The 22,858-nt window shown below is 31.6% G+C and overlaps 1 protein-coding gene across 1 annotated transcript in view; it reads right to left on the reverse strand.

The window, feature by feature from the left end:
* Positions 1-3,356: 3,356 nt before the first annotated feature.
* LOC143242312 (alpha-2-macroglobulin-like protein 1) overlaps positions 3,357-22,858 on the reverse strand; it is a 77,690-nt gene continuing 58,188 nt past the window's right edge. The window contains exons 21-32 of the mRNA XM_076485673.1: positions 22,749-22,800; positions 21,663-21,755; positions 21,136-21,312; positions 18,748-18,986; positions 17,623-17,860; positions 17,199-17,383; positions 10,337-10,549; positions 9,898-10,013; positions 8,764-8,854; positions 5,275-5,352; positions 4,325-4,427; positions 3,357-3,563 (exon numbers count right to left, since the gene is read on the reverse strand). Of these exons, the coding sequence (XP_076341788.1) occupies positions 3,514-3,563; positions 4,325-4,427; positions 5,275-5,352; positions 8,764-8,854; positions 9,898-10,013; positions 10,337-10,549; positions 17,199-17,383; positions 17,623-17,860; positions 18,748-18,986; positions 21,136-21,312; positions 21,663-21,755; positions 22,749-22,800 (1,635 nt within the window). The 3' untranslated portion in view covers positions 3,357-3,513. The remainder of the gene's footprint in view (positions 3,564-4,324; positions 4,428-5,274; positions 5,353-8,763; positions 8,855-9,897; positions 10,014-10,336; positions 10,550-17,198; positions 17,384-17,622; positions 17,861-18,747; positions 18,987-21,135; positions 21,313-21,662; positions 21,756-22,748; positions 22,801-22,858) is intronic.

Here is a 22,858-nt window from a genome sequence, read left to right on the forward strand (position 1 = left end):
GTTCGCCCTTTCAGTTGTGAGGAAGTTATAATGTAATAGTCAATCCCGCTATTCCTTTGAAAGAGTAAGTAGTGGCAGCCACTCTTAATTGTGGGCCTTCACGCGAGATAAAATTTGAGCCCCCTATTTGTTGGCAACCTTTTAAAGTTAATTTGATAAAAGCTGAACACTTCACACTGTATTTGGCTGTTACTGGTGGATGGTGTTGGCAAGTTACCTTCCCTCTAGTCTATCACAGCTAAATTAGGGAGAAGTAGCACAGATAGCCCTGCGGTAGCTCTACACAGAATTAAAAAAAAAAATCATCTGAAGTTAATGTGCTTTTCATCACAAATTTTAGGTTCACTGGTTTCTAATCCTTTTCCAGCTTTTGGTGTTTAAACCATAACTTTTATTCAAATTAATTATTTCATTATTTGGGTACCACCACTTTTAACGATATTTCTGGCCATAATCCCAGTAAGTTTGGCCAGCTCAGATGATTGAAATTAGTTCTTAATCCACATCCTAAGCTATTCCTTTTATGAATGAAAATTGGGATTAACTGGAACATTATAATGTCCTCATGGCTGAAAAGGCAAGCATGTTTGGCAACAGGTTTTTTGAACCCAAAATCTACAGATTGCAATCTACTGCCCTAACCACCAAACCATACCATGTCCTTACCATTTAATATTTGCTTTATTTGGTAAGTTGTATATGTTTAATCAATAATGTTTTAATGGTTTTTAGACATACAAGTTTCCAGTTTTGTGTGCACATTTAACAATAGATTGCTGATCAAAAAAAGTATTTTTTTTTTGGTTAAGAAACCTATATTTCTGAGTCATTCATCTTATTGTATCATGCACTATCAGGAAACATATCTTTAAAGTGGGATATTCTACATAAATGTCAGCATTAATTTTTTCTAATTGCAGGCTATGTAATACCCAGAGGATACACATATCCCCATCAAAATTGACGAAGCAAGTGCCACCACCCCACCTCACAGTGTATCCTAATCTCGTACTTCTTGGCTAATAGAAATTAATAAGTTTGCAGAAAAGTGCAGTCGAGGCAGTCAAACATTGGTAAGTTCCTTTGTGAGCCCACCAAAATTAAGGTCATTCATGAAATTATTTATATTTATAGAATAATTGTCAGTAAAAAATAACTTAGAATAACAGTTTCTAATAATAGAAAAGCCAGTGTAATTTTATAACACTACATTTCAACAGTGGTTTTTTTTATATTGCTGAGCAACAAAGTATAACCTAATATTGTTGTTAGTTTATGTATTGAAAGTATGAAATGAAATGTACAGACAAAAAAACTGGATAAATATTTGTTTATTTCTTAATTTAAAGTCTCAGTTTATCAAAAGTTTTTTTTTATTAGAAACTTTGGTGATATAACAGAAAATAGTTTATTTCATAACGATTTAATTTGAAAATTGAATGAATATTTTTACTTTCATGGTAAATTATATACACTTTGTTCTAATATAAGTGATCCCACATTACTTCTTTACTTTAGGCGTATTATATCAACACTCACTACACTTATAAGGTTTCACAGCTTCCTTTCATTCCTTGTCACTAAAATCATAATGGTCAGACAGTAATTGAACTATTTTATTTGGATAAATGTACTTTGGCTTTTATGATTTCACGTACTTCAAGAAATAAAGTGCGAGGTGACATACACTGGTTTTAAGGTGGGTTAGCCATATTTATTTCCCTATTTTTCTCTGAGAATAACCATTAGTTACATGGGTAACATGCATTATAGAATGCTGTACTCTCTTAGTTTGGAAAAACATTTACAGATCCTTCAGATAGAACCACCATGTAACTGTAAAGATATTGTATATCTTTCTGTCTACTCATCTATTAATAAATACTGACTGACTCTCACTTTCTTGCACAATGTTCCATCTCAGGTTTCATATTCAATAAAAGTTATAATTCATCTTTATTGTGCAGTACACTTCGTGAACAAAATACCCATTATCTGATGGAGATATCTGAATAGTTTGTTTAGATAGAGGAAACCATAATACAGATGACTGAATACATTATGATAGAATGGTTTTGAATGTGTATATTAGTGATTCACTTGACAAACATGGCTGAAATGAAGTCGCAGAGGAAAAGAATGTATCAGAACTACATTTTGACACTGTTGGGTATTCCATAAGTAACTTGAAGCCACTTCACACTAATTACTTTATCAAGTGTTTGTAACAGCCCTATAGGAGTGAAAATAATTGAATATTTAGGTTATGACAAGGAGTTCATATTGGAGATTTGGAATTTCCAAGATGAAGATATCCCTTGTAGTCACCACACTGCAGTGGCTCAATATTACCTTTTAATCAATTTATTAACAATTAGTGTAGAAGTAAACGTCAAAATACAATAGGAGAAATCTAATTTTGGAGAATGAATACAAGTTTATAAATTTTGTAATGTTCAACAAATTCCATTTATGAAGTAAGTATTAAACAAGGAATCCTCTGTCTTGATTTTAAAAGTTCATTTTTTAAAATTACCACACACACACGGAATTGAACTTTAACCTTAGTCTTGTGTCTTCTTTACACTTGCAACATTATTCTATTCCACTTAGTTTTGACGTACGTACAAAAAGGAGAAATTTAAAAAATATGAATTTTTACCTAACAATATGATACTTGGGTAGTATTCTGTTGCTTCATTTTACTGTTTGTTTTCCACTGTTGTTTATCTTGACAAAAATACATCAAACACGTATATATATTAGTTGATTTTATTTTTGATGATGCTGTGAAAGTTTGTTTTCTTTCATATGCTTTAATTCTTTACAATATCTTTGAGGTAAGATTGGAATATAATTTATACAAATTTAAGATGATTAATTCTGTCTTAATTCTCACAAATAGTAATATATTGTCTCCTGGTGAGTAATTGGTGAGTTCATAGACTTAAAACGTTAAAATCTGAAGTTTGATTCCCTACTGTGGATTGAGGTCAGATAGTTGTTGTGTAGCTTTGTGCTTTAAAACAAAAACAAATTAATGTATCACCCTTATGTCAGCTGTCCTGCATAAAACATGATAACATATTATATAGTCAATGTTTAAAGACAGTTTTTTTTGTTAGTATTTCTTACAAAAACAACAAGCAGTTGGGCAGATGGGTAACTGAAATTACGTTCAACATAATTAAGGAAACTTCCACAGTAGTAGAAATAATACACACCAATATTTCTATCACTGTTTCATAATCAAATTACCAAAAGTTTCAGTTTAAAATTTTAAAACTTTTTTTTTACAGGTGTTTATCTTTCTCCTTTTGGAAAATAATAAAAAAACAACAACACTCCAAACAAAATGAGCATTTTTAAGTTTTTACTGTAATCTCAAGTACACAGTTTGACACCTAAGTAATAGCCGTAAGTGATTCTATCAATATTACAAACAACATCCACCAAAAACTAAAAAAAAAACAGCTCTACAGAAACAAAGGACTGTGAAACACACGAAGAAGCTCACTCTTCTAAACATTCACCAATGGTGTAAGTATCTTCCACTGATTTTTCTGAAATTATAATTAATAACGTAATCATAAGAGAGATTACAAACATAACAAGAACAAAATATTTGAAGTCACTTCTTCTAATATGATACGAACAAATAATGTTTTCTCATGATTATGAGAGCTAACATTTAGTGTTAAGATACGTACATTTTAAACCACGTAATAAAATTAAAGTGTAGATGCAAGATTATCAAACATCTCCAGGAATTTTAAAGTTGAGATATAAATAAATAACATCAGCATAAACTTGTATTTTTAAATTTGTTGGTTAAAGATTATATTGTAATTTTGTAATTCAGTCTTAACTACAATAAGACAATAGGTTGTGTAATAAACAGTCCTCCAACATTATCGTTACATTTGCCACTTGACCCTTGTAGCTTATTTCAACATTTGGTATAACAAACGGTTTTCAGGTTTAATGCAAATTTTACAAAAAAATTCAGGACTCTGTCACAAAGATATAAACTTGTATTTTGTACCTTCAAATTACCACCAGCAGAAATTGCAACAGACTTGGGTCTCCTGGGATGCAAAATGTAAACAAACTCCAGTCTGATATCCAGATGTTTTATTTTAAAATATATCGTGTGTAATTCTTCACTGGAACTGAAAATTTCCACAGCTTTAAGGACCTATGCAAACCCTATGTTTATTATTATTAACGATTATTAATACACAGAAAAAAGTGTCATAGCTACCAGCTTAACACATGTGTAAGAAATTATTTTAAAATGAATTTCTTCATCTCTTTTCCTCACCTTTTTCATAGTAATCGTAGACTCGAGCAGTTGCTGGTTGAATGTTCTCGACAGGTATGGTTTGATGAGCCAAGAACCTCAGACATGTCACTTCATTAGTAAGCTAAAAAAAAACATCATATAATCTCTTTCCTCTGAAAACAAATTTCCAGTGTATAGAATACAATACAAAATAATATCACACACATAAATAATGATTAACTTGAAATATTACTTTCCAAACATGTAATCTTTCCAGACACGTAAACTTTCCACAGTTCTTTCCTCTTTCTTTGTGTATGAACTTAATCCAAACTAGTTTAGGGTAGGCCAGTATTTTGTAAGCCAAGGAGTTTTTACAACCAGGTGACTGGCTTATTTGGTACCACACAGGAAGTGCATGTTTGGTGACAGGAATTCGAACTCACAACCCTCAGACTGCAAACCCTAACCACCACTAAACGTAGTCATTACGTGGGGTTTTAAGCTACCAAACCACATCCTCACACAGCTTGATATATTTCAAAACTGTGTTTAGCTATCAAACAAAACACTAAAAATCCAAAAAGAGTTAGGTAATAGCAGACTGTTATTTTTCACTATTTGTAAAATATATAGAGAATAAAAACTATGAATGAAACTATAACGTCGACAAAACACTCGCTTATTGAAAACTAAAACAATGTCATTACCTGAAGTATCAGACTTAAGTATTTCCAGTCTGTGGTATTCATAATAGTAACTGTCATCTCTCAAACACTAGGCTTAAGTGGGATATGCTCATAACAGCAACAACTCAAAGTAATATAGTCATGATGGTGTTCCAATTGTTAAAATTGAATTTACTTTTTCCTGCCATAAAAATGTAACATTGTTTTTGCATGTACACTTATCTTTTAGTTATAAACTATGAAGATAGAATAATAATTTGCAGCTCAGTGAGGAATCTGTCAACAGTTTGAAACACTGACCTCTGAAAAGTAGAAATTTGCTTGTTTAGCCTCTGTCTCAACTCTTTTCAAAGAAGAGATACTTCCACTTCTGACCAGCTGAAAAACATAATATTCAAAATTAACATGTTTAACACTGAGTGAACAATTAACTTTATGCCTGAGGTACACTGATATAATTAGAGAGATATTAATTAGGTAGTTTAAACCAAGTTCTAACATCCATTTTTCTTTTTAACACACTACTTTCTATGCCTTAAAATATAATCAATACAGTTTCTATTGTTGCAAAAAACAGATATTGCAATAGTTGGGTTTTATTTTGAGATATCATAGAAACTTTACAAAATCATATTAACACAAAGTTCAAATATTTTATATTAATATGATTTTTGGGTCTACACCACAGTGTTAAATACCATACCATGAAATTCTCTTATGTTCTATCTGACAGTTATGCATCTAAGTAATAACCACGCATCTGTTCAAGAAGCCTCCCTCATGATGCTGTTATGCCAAATGCACACCAGCAGTTGTTTCAACAGTATAATCATACAGAAATTGAAACGTGCTGTAACTGAAAACATTATTGGAATGTCATGATGTACCCTTATATATCAGAACGGCTGGTATGGGTATTAACACTTTTACTAAAAAAACAGAGAACAACGTTTTGACCTGAAGATGACCAAAGAAGGTCAAAATGTTGTTCTCTGCTTCATTAGTAAAAGTGTTAATACTCATATCAGCCATCCTGAGATATATTTTTACTTCAAGTAAGTTTCTTGACATCATGAACTTATACCCTATTGACCTTGTTTCCCAAATGACATCTTTCTTTATTATGTTACGTACTGTTGTCTATAACACATATATAGCCACTGACCTTTGTCTTCCCTAACTGACATCTTTCTTTATTATGTTACATACTGTTGTCTATAACACATACATAGCCACTGACCTTTGTCTTCCCTAACTGACATCTTTCTTTATTATGTTACGTACTGTTGTCTATAACACATACATAGCCACTGACCTTTGTCTTCCCTAACTGACATTTTTCTTTATTATGTTACATACTGTTGTCTATAACACATACATAGCCACTGACCTTTGTCTTCCCTAACTGACATCTTTTTTTATTATGTTATGTACTGTTGTCTATAACACATACATAGGCACTGACCTTTGTCTTCCCTAACTGACATCTTTCTTTATTATGTTACGTACTGTTGTCTATAACACATACATAGCCACTGATCTTTGTCTTCCCTAACTGACATCTTTCTTTATTATGTTCCATACTGTTGTCTATAACACATACATAGCCACTGATCTTTGTCTTCCCTAACTGACATCTTTCTTTATGTTACGTACTGTTGTCTATAACACATACATAGCCACTGACCTTTGTCTTCCCTAACTGACATCTTTATTATGTTACATACTGTTGTCTATAACACATACATAGCCACTGCTTTTGTCTTCCCTAACTGACATCTTTCTTTTATGTTACGTTGCTGTTGTCTATAACACATACATAGCCACTGACCTTTGTCTTCCCTAATTGACATCTTTCTTTGTTATGTTACGTTGCTGTTGTCTATAACACATACATAGCCACTGACCTTTGTTTTCCTAACTGACATCTTTCTTTTATTATGTTATGTACTGTTGTCTATAACACATACATAGCTACTGACCTTTGTCTTCCCTAACTGACATCTTTCTTTATTATGTTATGTACTGTTGTCTATAACACATACATAGCTACTGACCTTTGTCTTCCCTAACTGACATCTTTCTTTATTATGTTACGTACTGTTGTCTATAACACATACATAGCCACTGACCTTTGTCTTCCCTAACTGACATCTTTCTTTATGTTACATACTGTTGTCTATAACACATACATACCACTGACTTTGTCTTCTCTAACTGACATCTTTCTTTATTATGTTATGTACTGTTGTCTATAGCACGTACATGGCCACTGACCTTTGTCTTCCCTAACTGACATCTTTCTTTATTATGTTATGTACTGTTGTCTATAACACATACATAGCCACTGACCTTTGTCTTCCCTAACTGACGTCTTTCTTTATTATGTTATGTACTGTTGTCTATAACACATACATAGCCACTGACCTTTGTCTTCCCTAACGGACATCTTTCTTTATTATGTTATGTACTGTTGTCTATAACACATACATAGCCACTGACCTTTGTCTTCCCTAACGGACATCTTTCTTTTGTTATGTTACGCACTGTTGTCTATAGCACATACATAGTCACTGACCTTTGTCTTCCCTAACTGACATCTTTCTTTATTATGTTATGTACTGTTGTCTATAACACATACATAGCCACTGACCTTTGTCTTCCCTAACGGACATCTTTCTTTATTATGTTATGTACTGTTGTCTATAGCACATACATAGTCACTGACCTTTGTCTTCCCTAACGGACATCTTTCTTTATTATGTTACGTACTGTTGTCTATAGCACATACATAGTCACTGACCTTTGTCTTCCCTAACTGACATCTTTCTTTATTATGTTATGTACTGTTGTCTATAACACATACATAGCCACTGACCTTTGTCTTCCCTAACGGACATCTTTCTTTATTATGTTACGTACTGTTGTCTATAGCACATACATAGTCACTGACCTTTGTCTTCCCTAACTGACATCTTTCTTTATTATGTTATGTACTGTTGTCTATAACACATACATAGCCACTGACCTTTGTCTTCCCTAACTGACATCTTTCTTTATTATGTTATGTACTGTTGTCTATAACACATACATAGCCACTGACCTTTGTCTTCCCTAACGGACATCTTTCTTTATTATGTTACGTACTGTTGTCTATAGCACATACATAGTCACTGACCTTTGTCTTCCCTAACTGACATCTTTCTTTATTATGTTACGTACTGTTGTCTATAGCACGTACATGTCCACTGACCTTTATGTCTGTGATTCTCACCTGTTACTTTTTTTACCCTGACAGATTGCTTCAAGTCCCTTTCTAAACAATCTTGGTACCCCAGTTTGATCCATATTTATTTATATTTCCAATACCATTAAGAATAAGGTACATCCCCTCTTACAGAACCATAAATCCACCTGATCTGAACACATCTTTGTGCTCCAAGTATATGAATATTTTCCATTGGGAAAGTGTTGTTAAATACTCTTACAAGAAGCAACCAATTAGCAGTAACATCAAATTACCAAACATCATCAAAATACAGTTCGATACATGCACAACTTTATTCTGGCTATGATTTTCACATAATCTTCTGATTTGCATATTTAAAATTGATTTAGTATGTCATGCTCAATACTCCATAGAAATAAAAACTGGCATCAGGTTTTCTCAAGTCTGTAAATTAACTACTTCAGAATGCCTAACTAGTGAACATGCTCCAAATAATACGATAATTAGCCCAAACAGCAGAAACTAAAGAGGGGGTTTAGGTTGTTTTTTAACAGTCTTACCTCTTGAAGAAATGGTTCATCAACCTCATACCCTGACAGCATTTTAATCTCCAGGATAGCCATATTTGACTCCTTCCCTTTCCCAGTGTATCTAATTAATACAAATGTATTAGTTGCTGTTTGGGATAAATTATTCCTATAATCAATCTACAACTTAAGAAAAACACAAAGATACGAAACCCAAGAAATAAGATGAAGGGGGATTAATTAAAATACTTACAATATTTTTATTTTTTATCTAAATCATAAGTTAATAAAGCAAATTTATGGACTCACATGACATTTGGTGCATTGAAAAGTTACGTGTATTTATAAAACCACTTTGGTCCACAAGGAATTCACCATTAATTCTTTATTTAATATGGTCTCAAGTATAGATTTTTAAACTTTTAATATACAGTTTAACCATTTCATATATCCTCATTAGTTTACCGACTCAATATGTAAGCAAAGGTTATATAACCATCTCACAGAGCCCTAACTAGAGTTTACACAAACATCTAACAGAGCCCTAACTAGAGTTTACACAACCATCTAAGAGAGCCCTAACTAGACTTTACACAACCATCTAACAGAGCCCTAACTAGAGTTTACACAACCATCTAACAGAGCCCTAACTAAAGTTTACACAACCATCTAACAGAGCCCTAATTAGAGTTTACAGAACCATTTAACAGAGCCCTAATTAGAGTTTACACAACCATCTAACAGAGCCCTAACTAGAGTTTACATAACCATCTAACAGAGCCCTAAATAAAGTTTACACAACCCTCTAACAGAGCCCTAACTAAAGTATACACAACCATCTAACATAGCCCTAACTACAGTTTATCTAAACATCTAATATGGCTCTCTAACCATGGTCCTATGAATAACTTAAATGTATTGTTTAGATACCTGGAAAACAACTGATTCTTAGAATCAGTTACTAGTGGGAACTTTATAATTACCTTTAGAAGAACATGTAGTAGAGTTAAGTTTACTTAAACACTGTACCTGTCTTTCACAAAGCATGTCTAACCTTATGTAAGATGTAATTTGTATTTATGATTTGTTCTATTTCTTCAAATACTTAACGCATTAGAAATATATAAATCAACTGGCTATAATATCTTGTTACATACAAAAATTTACCTGACACAGGATGTAATATTGATACTTCTGCCAAAGCTGTCAATTTTATTACTTTGTACTGCCAGTTGGAAGTCCTTGCTTGTTTTTGAAGGGGGTATATTGTATCGTAGAATTGCCTTAAAGAAATAAATTCCCATATCTTATGCTCCATTACATTAATAATGATTTCAAGTTGCATGAAAAAGTTATTAACTCTGCCACAATTAGATTCATTATGTTTTATACGTTTAATCTTTCACATAATTATTCTTGTAGAACAGGTTTGTGCTTAAAGCATATTTCAGATAAATAAAATGTTATCTTTGTACCAAAATGAAAATCTCAGAGTTCTACACTTTTAACATCTTATATGGAATATACAAGTGATAAAATCACAACTAGTATGGTTCATTTTATGTTAATTATAGTATAATGGCAAGTAAATATGTGAAATACATACCTGTATAAACACACAGCCCGAGCCAGTAGCTTCGACTTCCAACAGGTTAGGTATGGTGCTTACGTACGTGCTTTGTTGAACAAGTTTGTTAGTTTCGTCCACCAAAAAGGTATCCTGAAGGTTATCCCCTTTTAGAGTGACTGTCAGAACCACCTTCTCACGACTGATTAGTGCAGCGTACTGAGAGAGAGCCTGGAGAGCTATCACAGTGTCCTACCACAGAACAATAAGCAGTGAAACTTTATTATGGAAAAACTTTTACTTAACTGTAAAATTTCAAACTTGAAAAATTAATGAAGAGATATAAATGTACAACAACATGTAACAACGAATTATAATAAACAAGTGTATGTTCACAAGCATTAACGAATAATAAAACTGTGACAAGAAGCTGAGGTATTTCTGTATGAGTAAGTAAAGAATATTCCAATAATTAACAAGGATACTTTTTGATATAACAATGAATAATGAAAAAATGCCGAACGTAAACAACCTACTGCAACAATGGATAAGTACAGTACAACAATAATTAACAAGGATACTTTTTGATATAACAATGAATAATGAAAAAATGCTGACAGTAGACAACCTACTGCAACAATGGATAAGTGCAGTACAACAATAATTAACTAAGATACTTTTTGATATAACAATGAATAATGAAAAAATGCCGACAGTAGTCAACCTACTGCAACAATGGATAAGTACAGTACAACAATAATTAACAAGGATACTTTTTGATATAACAATGAATAATGAAAAAATGCCGACAGTAGACAACCTACTGCAACAATGGATAAGTACAGTACAATAATTAACAAGGATACTTTTTGATATAACAATGAATAATGAAAAATGTTGACAGTAGACAACCTACTGCAACAATGGATAAGTACAGTACAACAATAATTAACTAGGATACTTTTTGATATAACAATGAATAATGAAAAAATGCTGACAGTAGACAACCTACTGCAACAATGGATAAGTACAGTACAACAATAATTAACAAGATAATTTTTGACATAACAATGAATAATGAAAAAATGCCGAGCATAAACAACCTACTGCAACAATGGAAGAGTACAGTACAACAATAATTAACAAGGATACTTTTTGATATAACAATGAATAATGAAAAAATGCTGACAGTAGACAACCTACTGCAACAATGGATAAGTACAGTACAACAATAATTAACAAGGATACTTTTTGATATAACAATGAATAATGAAAAAATGCTGACAGTAGACAACCTACTGCAACAATGGATAAGTGCAGTACAACAATAATTAACAAGGATACTTTTTGATATAACAATGAATAATGAGAAAATGCCAACAGTAGACAACCTACTGCAACAATGGATAAGTACAGTACAACAATAATTAACAAGGATACTTTTGATATAACAATGAATAATTAAAAATGCTGACAGTAGACAACCTATTGCAACAATGGATAAGTACAGTACAACAATAATTAACTAGGATATTTTGTAATATAACAATGGATAATGAAAGAATGCCGACAGTGAACAACCTATTGCAACAATGGATAAGTACAGTTCAACAATAATTAACTAAGATACTTTTTAACATAACAATGGATAATGAAAGAATGCCGACAGTGGACAACCTATTGCAACAATGGATAAGTACAGTACAACAATAATTAACAAGGATACTTTTTGATATAACAATGAATAATGAAAAAATGCTGACAGTAGACAACCTATTGCAACAATGGATAATGAAAAAATGCTGACAGTAGACAACCTACTGCAACAATGGATAAGTGCAGTACAACAATAATTAACTAAGATACTTTTTGATATAACAATGAATAATGAAAAAATGCTGACAGTAGACAACCTACTGCAACAATGGATAAGTACAGTACAACAATAATTAACAAGGATACTTTTTGATATAACAATGAATAATGAAAAAATGCTGACAGTAGACAACCTACTGCAACAATGGATAAGTGCAGTACAACAATAATTAACAAGGATACTTTTTGATATAACAATGAATAATGAGAAAATGCCAACAGTAGACAACCTACTGCAACAATGGATAAGTACAGTACAACAATAATTAACAAGGATACTTTTTGATATAACAATGAATAATTAAAAAATGCTGACAGTAGACAACCTATTGCAACAATGGATAAGTACAGTACAACAATAATTAACTAGGATATTTTGTAATATAACAATGGATAATGAAAGAATGCCGACAGTGAACAACCTATTGCAACAATGGATAAGTACAGTTCAACAATAATTAACTAAGATACTTTTTAACATAACAATGGATAATGAAAGAATGCCGACAGTGGACAACCTATTGCAACAATGGATAAGTACAGTACAACAATAATTAACAAGGATACTTTTTGATATAACAATGAATAATGAAAAAATGCTGACAGTAGACAACCTATTGCAACAATGGATAATGAAAAAATGCTGACAGTAGACAACCTACTGCAACAATGGATAAGTGCAGTACAACAATAATTAACTAAGATACTTTTTGATATAACAATGAATAATGAAAAAATGCCGATAGTAGTCAACCTACTGCAACAATGGATAAGTACAGTACAACAATAATTAACAAGGATACTTTTTGATATAACAATGAATAATGAAAAAATGCCGACAGTAGACAACCTACTGCAACAATGGATAAGTACAGTACAATAATTAACAAGGATACTTTTTGATATAACAATGAATAATGAAAAATGTTGACAGTAGACAACCTACTGCAACAATGGATAAGTACAGTACAACAATAATTAACTAGGATACTTTTTGATATAACAATGAATAATGAAAAAATGCTGACAGTAGACAACCTACTGCAACAATGGATAAGTACAGTACAACAATAATTAACAAGATAATTTTTGACATAACAATGAATAATGAAAAAATGCCGAGCATAAACAACCTACTGCAACAATGGAAGAGTACAGTACAACAATAATTAACAAGGATACTTTTTGATATAACAATGAATAATGAAAAAATGCTGACAGTAGACAACCTACTGCAACAATGGATAAGTACAGTACAACAATAATTAACAAGGATACTTTTGATATAACAATGAATAATGAAAAATGCTGACAGTAGACAACCTACTGCAACAATGGATAAGTGCAGTACAACAATAATTAACAAGGATACTTTTTGATATAACAATGAATAATGAGAAAATGCCGACAGTAGACAACCTACTGCAACAATGGATAAGTACAGTACAACAATAATTAACAAGGATACTTTTTGATATAACAATGAATAATTAAAAAATGCTGACAGTAGACAACCTATTGCAACAATGGATAAGTACAGTACAACAATAATTAACTAGGATATTTTGTAATATAACAATGGATAATGAAAGAATGCCGACAGTGAACAACCTATTGCAACAATGGATAAGTACAGTTCAACAATAATTAACTAAGATACTTTTTAACATAACAATGGATAATGATAGAATGCCGACAGTGGACAACCTATTGCAACAATGGATAAGTACAGTACAACAATAATTAACAAGGATACTTTTTGATATAACAATGAATAATGAAAAAATGCTGACAGTAGACAACCTATTGCAACAATGGATAATGAAAGAATGCCAACAGTAGTCAACCTACTGCAACAATGGATAAGTACAGTACAACAATAATTAACTAGGATATTTTGTAATATAACAATGGATAATGAAAGAATGCCGACAGTGGACAACCTATTGCAACTATGGATAAGTACAGTTCAACAATAATTAACTAAGATACTTTTTAACATAACAATGGATAATGAAAGAATGCCGACAGTGGACAACCTATTGCAACAATGGATAAGTACAGTACAACAATAATTAACAAGGATACTTTTTGATATAACAATGAATAATGAAAAAATGCTGACAGTAGACAACCTACTGCAACAATGGATAAGTGCAGTACAACAATAATTAACAAGGATACTTTTTGATATAACAATGAATAATGAGAAAATGCCAACAGTAGACAACCTACTGCAACAATGGATAAGTACAGTACAACAATAATTAACAAGGATACTTTTTGATATAACAATGAATAATTAAAAAATGCTGACAGTAGACAACCTATTGCAACAATGGATAAGTACAGTACAACAATAATTAACTAGGATATTTTGTAATATAACAATGGATAATGAAAGAATGCCGACAGTGAACAACCTATTGCAACAATGGATAAGTACAGTTCAACAATAATTAACTAAGATACTTTTTAACATAACAATGGATAATGAAAGAATGCCGACAGTGGACAACCTATTGCAACAATGGATAAGTACAGTACAACAATAATTAACAAGGATACTTTTTGATATAACAATGAATAATGAAAAATGCTGACAGTAGACAACCTATTGCAACAATGGATAATGAAAAAATGCTGACAGTAGACAACCTACTGCAACAATGGATAAGTGCAGTACAACAATAATTAACTAAGATACTTTTGATATAACAATGAATAATGAAAAATGCCGATAGTAGTCAACCTACTGCAACAATGGATAAGTACAGTACAACAATAATTAACAAGGATACTTTTTGATATAACAATGAATAATGAAAAAATGCCGACAGTAGACAACCTACTGCAACAATGGATAAGTACAGTACAATAATTAACAAGGATACTTTTTGATATAACAATGAATAATGAAAAATGTTGACAGTAGACAACCTACTGCAACAATGGATAAGTACAGTACAACAATAATTAACTAGGATACTTTTTGATATAACAATGAATAATGAAAAATGCTGACAGTAGACAACCTACTGCAACAATGGATAAGTACAGTACAACAATAATTAACAAGATAATTTTGACATAACAATGAATAATGAAAAAATGCCGAGCATAAACAACCTACTGCAACAATGGAAGAGTACAGTACAACAATAATTAACAAGGATACTTTTTGATATAACAATGAATAATGAAAAAATGCTGACAGTAGACAACCTACTGCAACAATGGATAAGTACAGTACAACAATAATTAACAAGGATACTTTTTGATATAACAATGAATAATGAAAAAATGCTGACAGTAGACAACCTACTGCAACAATGGATAAGTGCAGTACAACAATAATTAACAAGGATACTTTTTGATATAACAATGAATAATGAGAAAATGCCGACAGTAGACAACCTACTGCAACAATGGATAAGTACAGTACAACAATAATTAACAAGGATACTTTTGATATAACAATGAATAATTAAAAATGCTGACAGTAGACAACCTATTGCAACAATGGATAAGTACAGTACAACAATAATTAACTAGGATATTTTGTAATATAACAATGGATAATGAAAAGAATGCCGACAGTGGACAACCTATTGCAACAATGGATAAGTACAGTTCAACAATAATTAACTAAGATACTTTTTAACATAACAATGGATAATGATAGAATGCCGACAGTGGACAACCTATTGCAACAATGGATAAGTACAGTACAACAATAATTAACAAGGATACTTTTGATATAACAATGAATAATGAAAAAATGCTGACAGTAGACAACCTATTGCAACAATGGATAATGAAAGAATGCCAACAGTAGTCAACCTACTGCAACAATGGATAAGTACAGTACAACAATAATTAACTAGGATACTTTTTGATATAACAATGAATAATGAAAAAATGCTGACAGTAGACAACCTATTGCAACAATGGATAAGTACAGTACAACAATAATTAACTAGGATATTTTGTAATATAACAATGGATAATGAAAGAATGCCGACAGTGGACAACCTATTGCAACTATGGATAAGTACAGTTCAACAATAATTAACTAAGATACTTTTTAACATAACAATGGATAATGAAAGAATGCCGACAGTGGACAACCTATTGCAACAATGGATAAGTACAGTACAACAATAATTAACAAGGATACTTTTTGATATAACAATGAATAATGAAAAAATGCTGACAGTAGACAACCTATTGCAACAATGGATAATGAAAGAATGCCAACAGTAGTCAACCTACTGCAACAATGGATAAGTACAGTACAACAATAATTAACAAGGATACTTTTTGATATAACAATGAATAATGAAAAATGCTGACAGTAGACAACCTACTGCAACAATGGATAAGTACAGTACAACAATAATTAACAAGGATACTTTTTGATATAACAATGAATAATGAAAAAATGCTGACAGTGGACAACCTATTGCAACAATGGATAAGTACAGTACGACAATAATTAACAAGGATACTTTTTGATATAACAATGGATAATGAAAAAATGCTGAGCGTAAACAACATACTGCAACAATGGATAAGTACAGTATAACAATAATTAACTAGGATACTTTTTAATATAACAATGAATGCCCATGGTGGACAACCTACTGTAACAATGGATAAGTACAGTACAACAACAGTAAACTGAAGCACGTTTATACAGTGGATAAAGAAAATACTAAAACAATAAACAAAGGACTGACAGTACAACAGTGGATAATGGTAGCATAACAATATGAAATGGCTACAGTAATTATTGGACTTTACGTGCAGGAAGTTTACATTCAACTTATTCTTTAAATAAACAAACACATATTTCAGACAAACCTTTCCAAATCTATTTCAAAATGTTTCTGACGTATTGATGCACTTAATAATGAGGTCCCACTGATCCACAGTGTATCTTCTCAACAATGTTCCTGGCATACTAATTTATTTAGAAGCTCCATGAATACAACAAGCAACCTTCCTTAAAGGAAACACTCACCTGAGTAGAAAAAAAGCCACCATATGGGTTTCGATTATCCATCAGCCATTGTACCAGAGAAGAAGCTTTTTTGAAGTTCTCGGTTCCACCGAGTTTCAAGTAAGTTAGTAAAACATAACTTGCCAGCTCAACAAGGGTTGACTGAGACAGCTTTGTATCTTCCTTCCTCCAGTACATTTTACTGTCTGTAATGTACAAACAGACTCACACACACACACTCATATATATATGCGTATCTACTAACACACAAACTTCACATTTTATAACTAAACAATTACAATACTTGAATTGTTTATACATACTAAAAGTCTGGATACATTGACATATCCCAAACTAATAAAACTTTTCCAATACATGTTTAAGGCTGACATTAAAACAACAAATCTTAAGGAGTTTTAACTCTTGTTACCAAACATTGTCCTACCTTCTTTAATTGCTCGTCCTTCAAGATCTGTAACGAACCCCTGTGCAAGAGGGCTGCCTGCTAATGCCGCAGCATATGAAAACAAAGCTTTAGAGTACATGCTTGGATCTGATTTGGCCTCCAAACACTGAAGCCCAGCCTTGATAACAGTGTCATTTTGATATCCTGCTTCAAGAAGTGATATCAGCACGTATGATGTAAGGGGTGCAGGTGTAGCATCATCAGTTTGAAGGCCACCCTTATGACAAAATGTGTTTATCATTAGAGTTCGGAAAACAAAAAAAACCTATCAACGTCAAATGTTCAAAACTTCATTTTAATTACAATATAAATACTTCCTGAACAATAAAAAATATATTTATGATTATATACAATAGTAAAGAAACAATTTATATTTTAAAACTAAATCACAGGGAATTTTATTTTACTAGTGCGACCAAAAATCTCAGTACTGGTAATAACATCACTGATGATGACAAATATCTCTGTGCTAACTAATTATCTTAGAGTACTGAGTACTGTTTACTAACTGGTAATTTTGTTGACAAAGACTGTACATCTCTGTACTAATTTATGTCTTATAGTGATGACTGTACATCTCTGTACCAATTTATGTCTTATAGTGAGGACTGTACATCTCTGTACCAATTCACATCTTGTAGTGAGGACAGTACATCTTTTTACTAAGTGATGACTTGTTGGTGAGAACTGAACATTTCTGTACTAAGTGATGAGATGACTTTCAAAACCTACCCTAAGATTATTTGTAAGCAACACAAATAGAAATGCTCCATACTAACATTCTAATTAATTCATTCACATGTTTCAAGAAATGTAACAATTAATAAAATGGACAGAGGAGCCAAATAGATCACAACATATAACATCCAAGATCACATCATACAACATCCAAGATCACATCATACAACATCCAAGATCACATCATATAACATCCAAGATCACATCATATAACATCCAAGATCACATCATACAACATCCACATATTCAGTGACAGATTTAGAAGAAAATAAAGATAATATCATTTTCAAAGACAAAACATTTATGTAAAAAAGTAATTATTTTGGAAGGTAAACGTAAGTTTAAAAAATTTTCCTGTATTAGTACCTGCATGGCAGAGTTGAGCAGCTTTCCTACTCGAGGGAAACAACCATTCTGCTGTTGTTTCCTAACAATCCAGGAAATACCAAGTTTTATGTTATTTTCATCCACAAAGATATACTGACTAGCATGTGAGAAGGATTTTACTACAAACGCTGTAAGCCACAAGCTTCCCACTGGGTCCTTCTCACCAAATACACTGTAGGAAAAGTCTGAATGACGGTACTTAAGTTCTTGAAGGTATCCTGAAAATATCATGAAGAAACTTGTTGTTACTCATATATCTACAAGTAAAAATCAAATGTTGATGGAAAAGTTAAGATTCCAGACAATTTGTCAGCTAGAAGACATCAGTGGTCCATAATGTTAGCTAGAGAACATCAAAGGGTCCATAATGTTAACTAGAGGACATTAAAAGGACCATCTTGTGTACTCAAGAATACTAAATTCTCTCTAACATCAGTTAGAAACTGTCAGAGAATTAGTCATAATATTTAGTAAAAGATATTTCAAGTTAAATTACCCGTTTATTAAGAATAAGACCAAATTTGAAAATTATGGTCTAATTACATCGTATATAATTTACCAACTGTAACACCAATCTCATCCTTTAGTTTTACTAAATATCTAAAACGTATTTCGATTTCCTTGTGAGGTAATTTTGTCTTGTGGCAATTTTTGCCATTTTCACAAATTTACAAAATCATTTTATGGTGATTTTATGCACATATACCTGAAAATAAAAATCACAAATACTTATTGTTAATGTAATACCAGAGGTAACCTTTTTTTTTTGCTTTCACTTTTGAATAAAATGTTTTAAAATAAAAGTAAAATCAACAAAAATACATCTCCAACTTAATTTTAGGTCTAAAGACTTAACAAAAAAGAATTATTAGTTTCTAGTGACATCAAGAAAAGCTAAAAGACTACAATTAATATAAACAGAATAAATTTTAATAATTCTGTCAGGCAGATCCAAGAACATTCAATCACCAGTTCTTGACTTTTTTTGTACATCCTGTGTTTTCTTTCAAGGATGTGTGTGTTTAACACATGAACGAATTTATTAAACGTAACTGTCTAAACTAAGAGTTCTTTATCACCTTTCAAACGTCACACACTGAATCGACCAGAATTACTTGTTTGTTTTTGAATTTCGTGCAAAGCTATACAAGGGCTATTTGCACTAACCGTCCCTAATTTAGCAGTGTAAGATTAGAGGGAAGGTAGCTAGTCATCACCGCCCACTGCCAACTCTTGAACTGATCTTTTACCAATAAACAGTGGGATTGACCATCACATATAACAACCCCACAGCTGAAAGGGCAAAAATATTTGGTGCAACGGAGACTTGAACCAGCAACCCTCAGATTACGAGTTGAACACCTTAACCCATCTGGTCGTGCCGGGCCGAATCGACCAGAAAAAGACAAACTTGACACACTTAACCAAAGGCTACACTTTCTTTTAGTTAATAATTAGTGCGTGCTCTCTTGGACCAACTAAGAAGTATAAGAAAATGTTGATACCAATTCTGTGTCATTGTTATGTATCTACACAAACATTGCCATGGTTTTATTACATGTCTGTTTTATTTTTTAAAAAAATCAGATGTTACAAGATTATTAGTACTCAAGAAATAATGTCTGCGTATTGACAAGATCAGTTTGACTTAGAACCTGACAAGTTGAAGTGGAAGATCGTCCTTGGACAGAGAATAAAATGTTTTTACGTTATCCCTGTAATTCAAATCTGATATTTACTTTACCACAAAACCACTAAATTGGCAGTGTAGGTTAAAAACTGAACAGCTGATGCATCTAATAAGTATGTTGAGCAACATTCTGTAAAAGGTCATGGCACGTGCACTTTAACCTCCACCTGTGCAGATGGATTTAAAAACTCAAAGCCTTGAAAGTTTCATTCTTTGTATCTTTTCAGCTGCAACTGTATCTTCAAGAAACAAAAGCTTCTTTTGTACTTTTGTTACACAAATAACATCCAGTGAACAAAGAAAGACTTCAAAGAAAATATTAGTAGTTTTATACTGTCAATCAAAACACTTCTGAAAAATTGGCTGTATTCATATTGGTATCTATTACTTTTATGTATAAGTTGAAGTATTTTAGGGTAAAACTATACCAAGTTTAATTTAGAATTTGTTTCTGATGCTAATCTTGGTCACAAAAATCTGATTATTCATCTATTATTATTATTATTCATCTATTCTGGAATAACATGTTTACAATCTGAAAGTCGACATTTGTACAATCCTGGAACCGTAATTATGTTAGAAACTGTTTCACAAAATTGTCACAACAGCCAGTTTCTTTCAACGAATAAAAGGGGAACTACTTGTTCAAACAGTTCATTGAAAATATTTTTACTTACCAGTCTTGAGGTTTTCTAGGAGCTTGTCTTGAACATCTTTCTTCAGGTTACCAGTCACTGTGAGATACTGCAAAACAAAAATGTTGGGAACAAATTTGACCATATTTTGTTCTCCGCATCCTGTAGGTAACCGGATAAGACGGCTCAAACTATCAATAATAGAACTCATGATGTCACCTGTTAAAAAATATAACAATCCATTGACTCTACAACAACAATAAAACATATTTCAAAAACATTTTCAACAATTCTAAGTTTCCAAAAAAGAACATTGTTGCACTTATAATTATTGTAAATTTAACAATATTTACTCATGTTAAAACTGTTTACATGAAACAAAAATGCCTCACATGAGATCTAAGAATATACAAGTTTCTAAAGAGGAAAACAAGAATAAAAAACGTGAGTGTTAAATAAGACAGCTAAATTATAATAGCACACAAGAAAAAATAACGAAAAACTTAAGAAGAAGCTAAATATAAACCGAACAACCACAGAGAAAAGAAATCATTTAAAAACTAACAAACCAGTAACAGTCACATGAGCACGGCCAGAGTCATTCACTGCATTATCAGATAACAGCAGTTCATACTCCGTCATAAAGATTCGATTGGGATAATCTAGACAACAAACAGTAATTTAAGTTAAATAATAGAACTTAAAAATTTAAAATGTTTTTCAAAACATAACTCAACACTCAAAATACTATATATAAAAAATGAAACTAACTAATGGAGAAGCTGTAGAAATATTTCATATTAAAATATAAATAGTGTAACATTCTGTCAGTGGATATCAGAAATCAGAGGTTATAACTGATGAGTTTTATATATTTTAACCAAGCTCAGATGTGCAATATGACAAGTCATTGTTAAACTATATTCACTGTGCTTTCATAAAATAGGATATACGATAATAACCAAAACTAATTGTTATCTTCTCACAATCAAATCACATTCTTATTTCACATTATTAAAAAGATCTTGTGTAAAAATATGGTTTTGTGTTTTAAACAAAATTTAAAAAACAATTGTTGTTAAATTCTAAGACCATTTTTCAAGTTTAGGTTTAGTTTCACTAAGAATCATTCATGTTTTTTATGCAACATTTATAAACAAGTCATGTTCTTAATTTTTTATGAATCGTCATAATGAAAATTGGTATTTTGTATTATAACAATAGTAATGAAAAATTTCTAAAAATTGTCAATTTATAAATGATTGAATTCGTTTGTTTCTTATTTGGTTGTTTACCTGAAGAAGCAATATCTAACTACTTAGTGCTTATGACATTTCAGACTTTAGGGACGGTTTAATTTTTATTTTTATGACAAAACCAAAACAAAGAACTATTTATTATGTTGCACTAATTCCTTCCACTTAATATTTACACTATTCTTTTTAATATTAAATGTTCTATTTGAGGCCATATGTGAGAACAAAATATTACATACTCCCAACAATGAAGTGATTAGTGGGTAGTATAGTGCTACTGACTCACTGCCTTCCCCTCTGGTCAGTATTTTAAAGTTAGGGATAGCAGTGGACAGCCTCACTAGATTTGACACAAATATCAAATACAAATTTATAAACCCCAAAAACATTCTACTTTACCTTGAACACATACGAATGAATTTTGTGTTTCTTCAGTCAAAATTCCCTCAGCCTGCCAATGTAAAGAAACAAAACACAGTATTTAAAACAATTTCAAAACACACATTTTG

This window comes from Tachypleus tridentatus, unplaced genomic scaffold (assembly GCF_004210375.1).
Source record: "Tachypleus tridentatus isolate NWPU-2018 unplaced genomic scaffold, ASM421037v1 Hic_cluster_2, whole genome shotgun sequence".
NCBI lineage: Eukaryota > Metazoa > Arthropoda > Merostomata > Xiphosura > Limulidae > Tachypleus > Tachypleus tridentatus.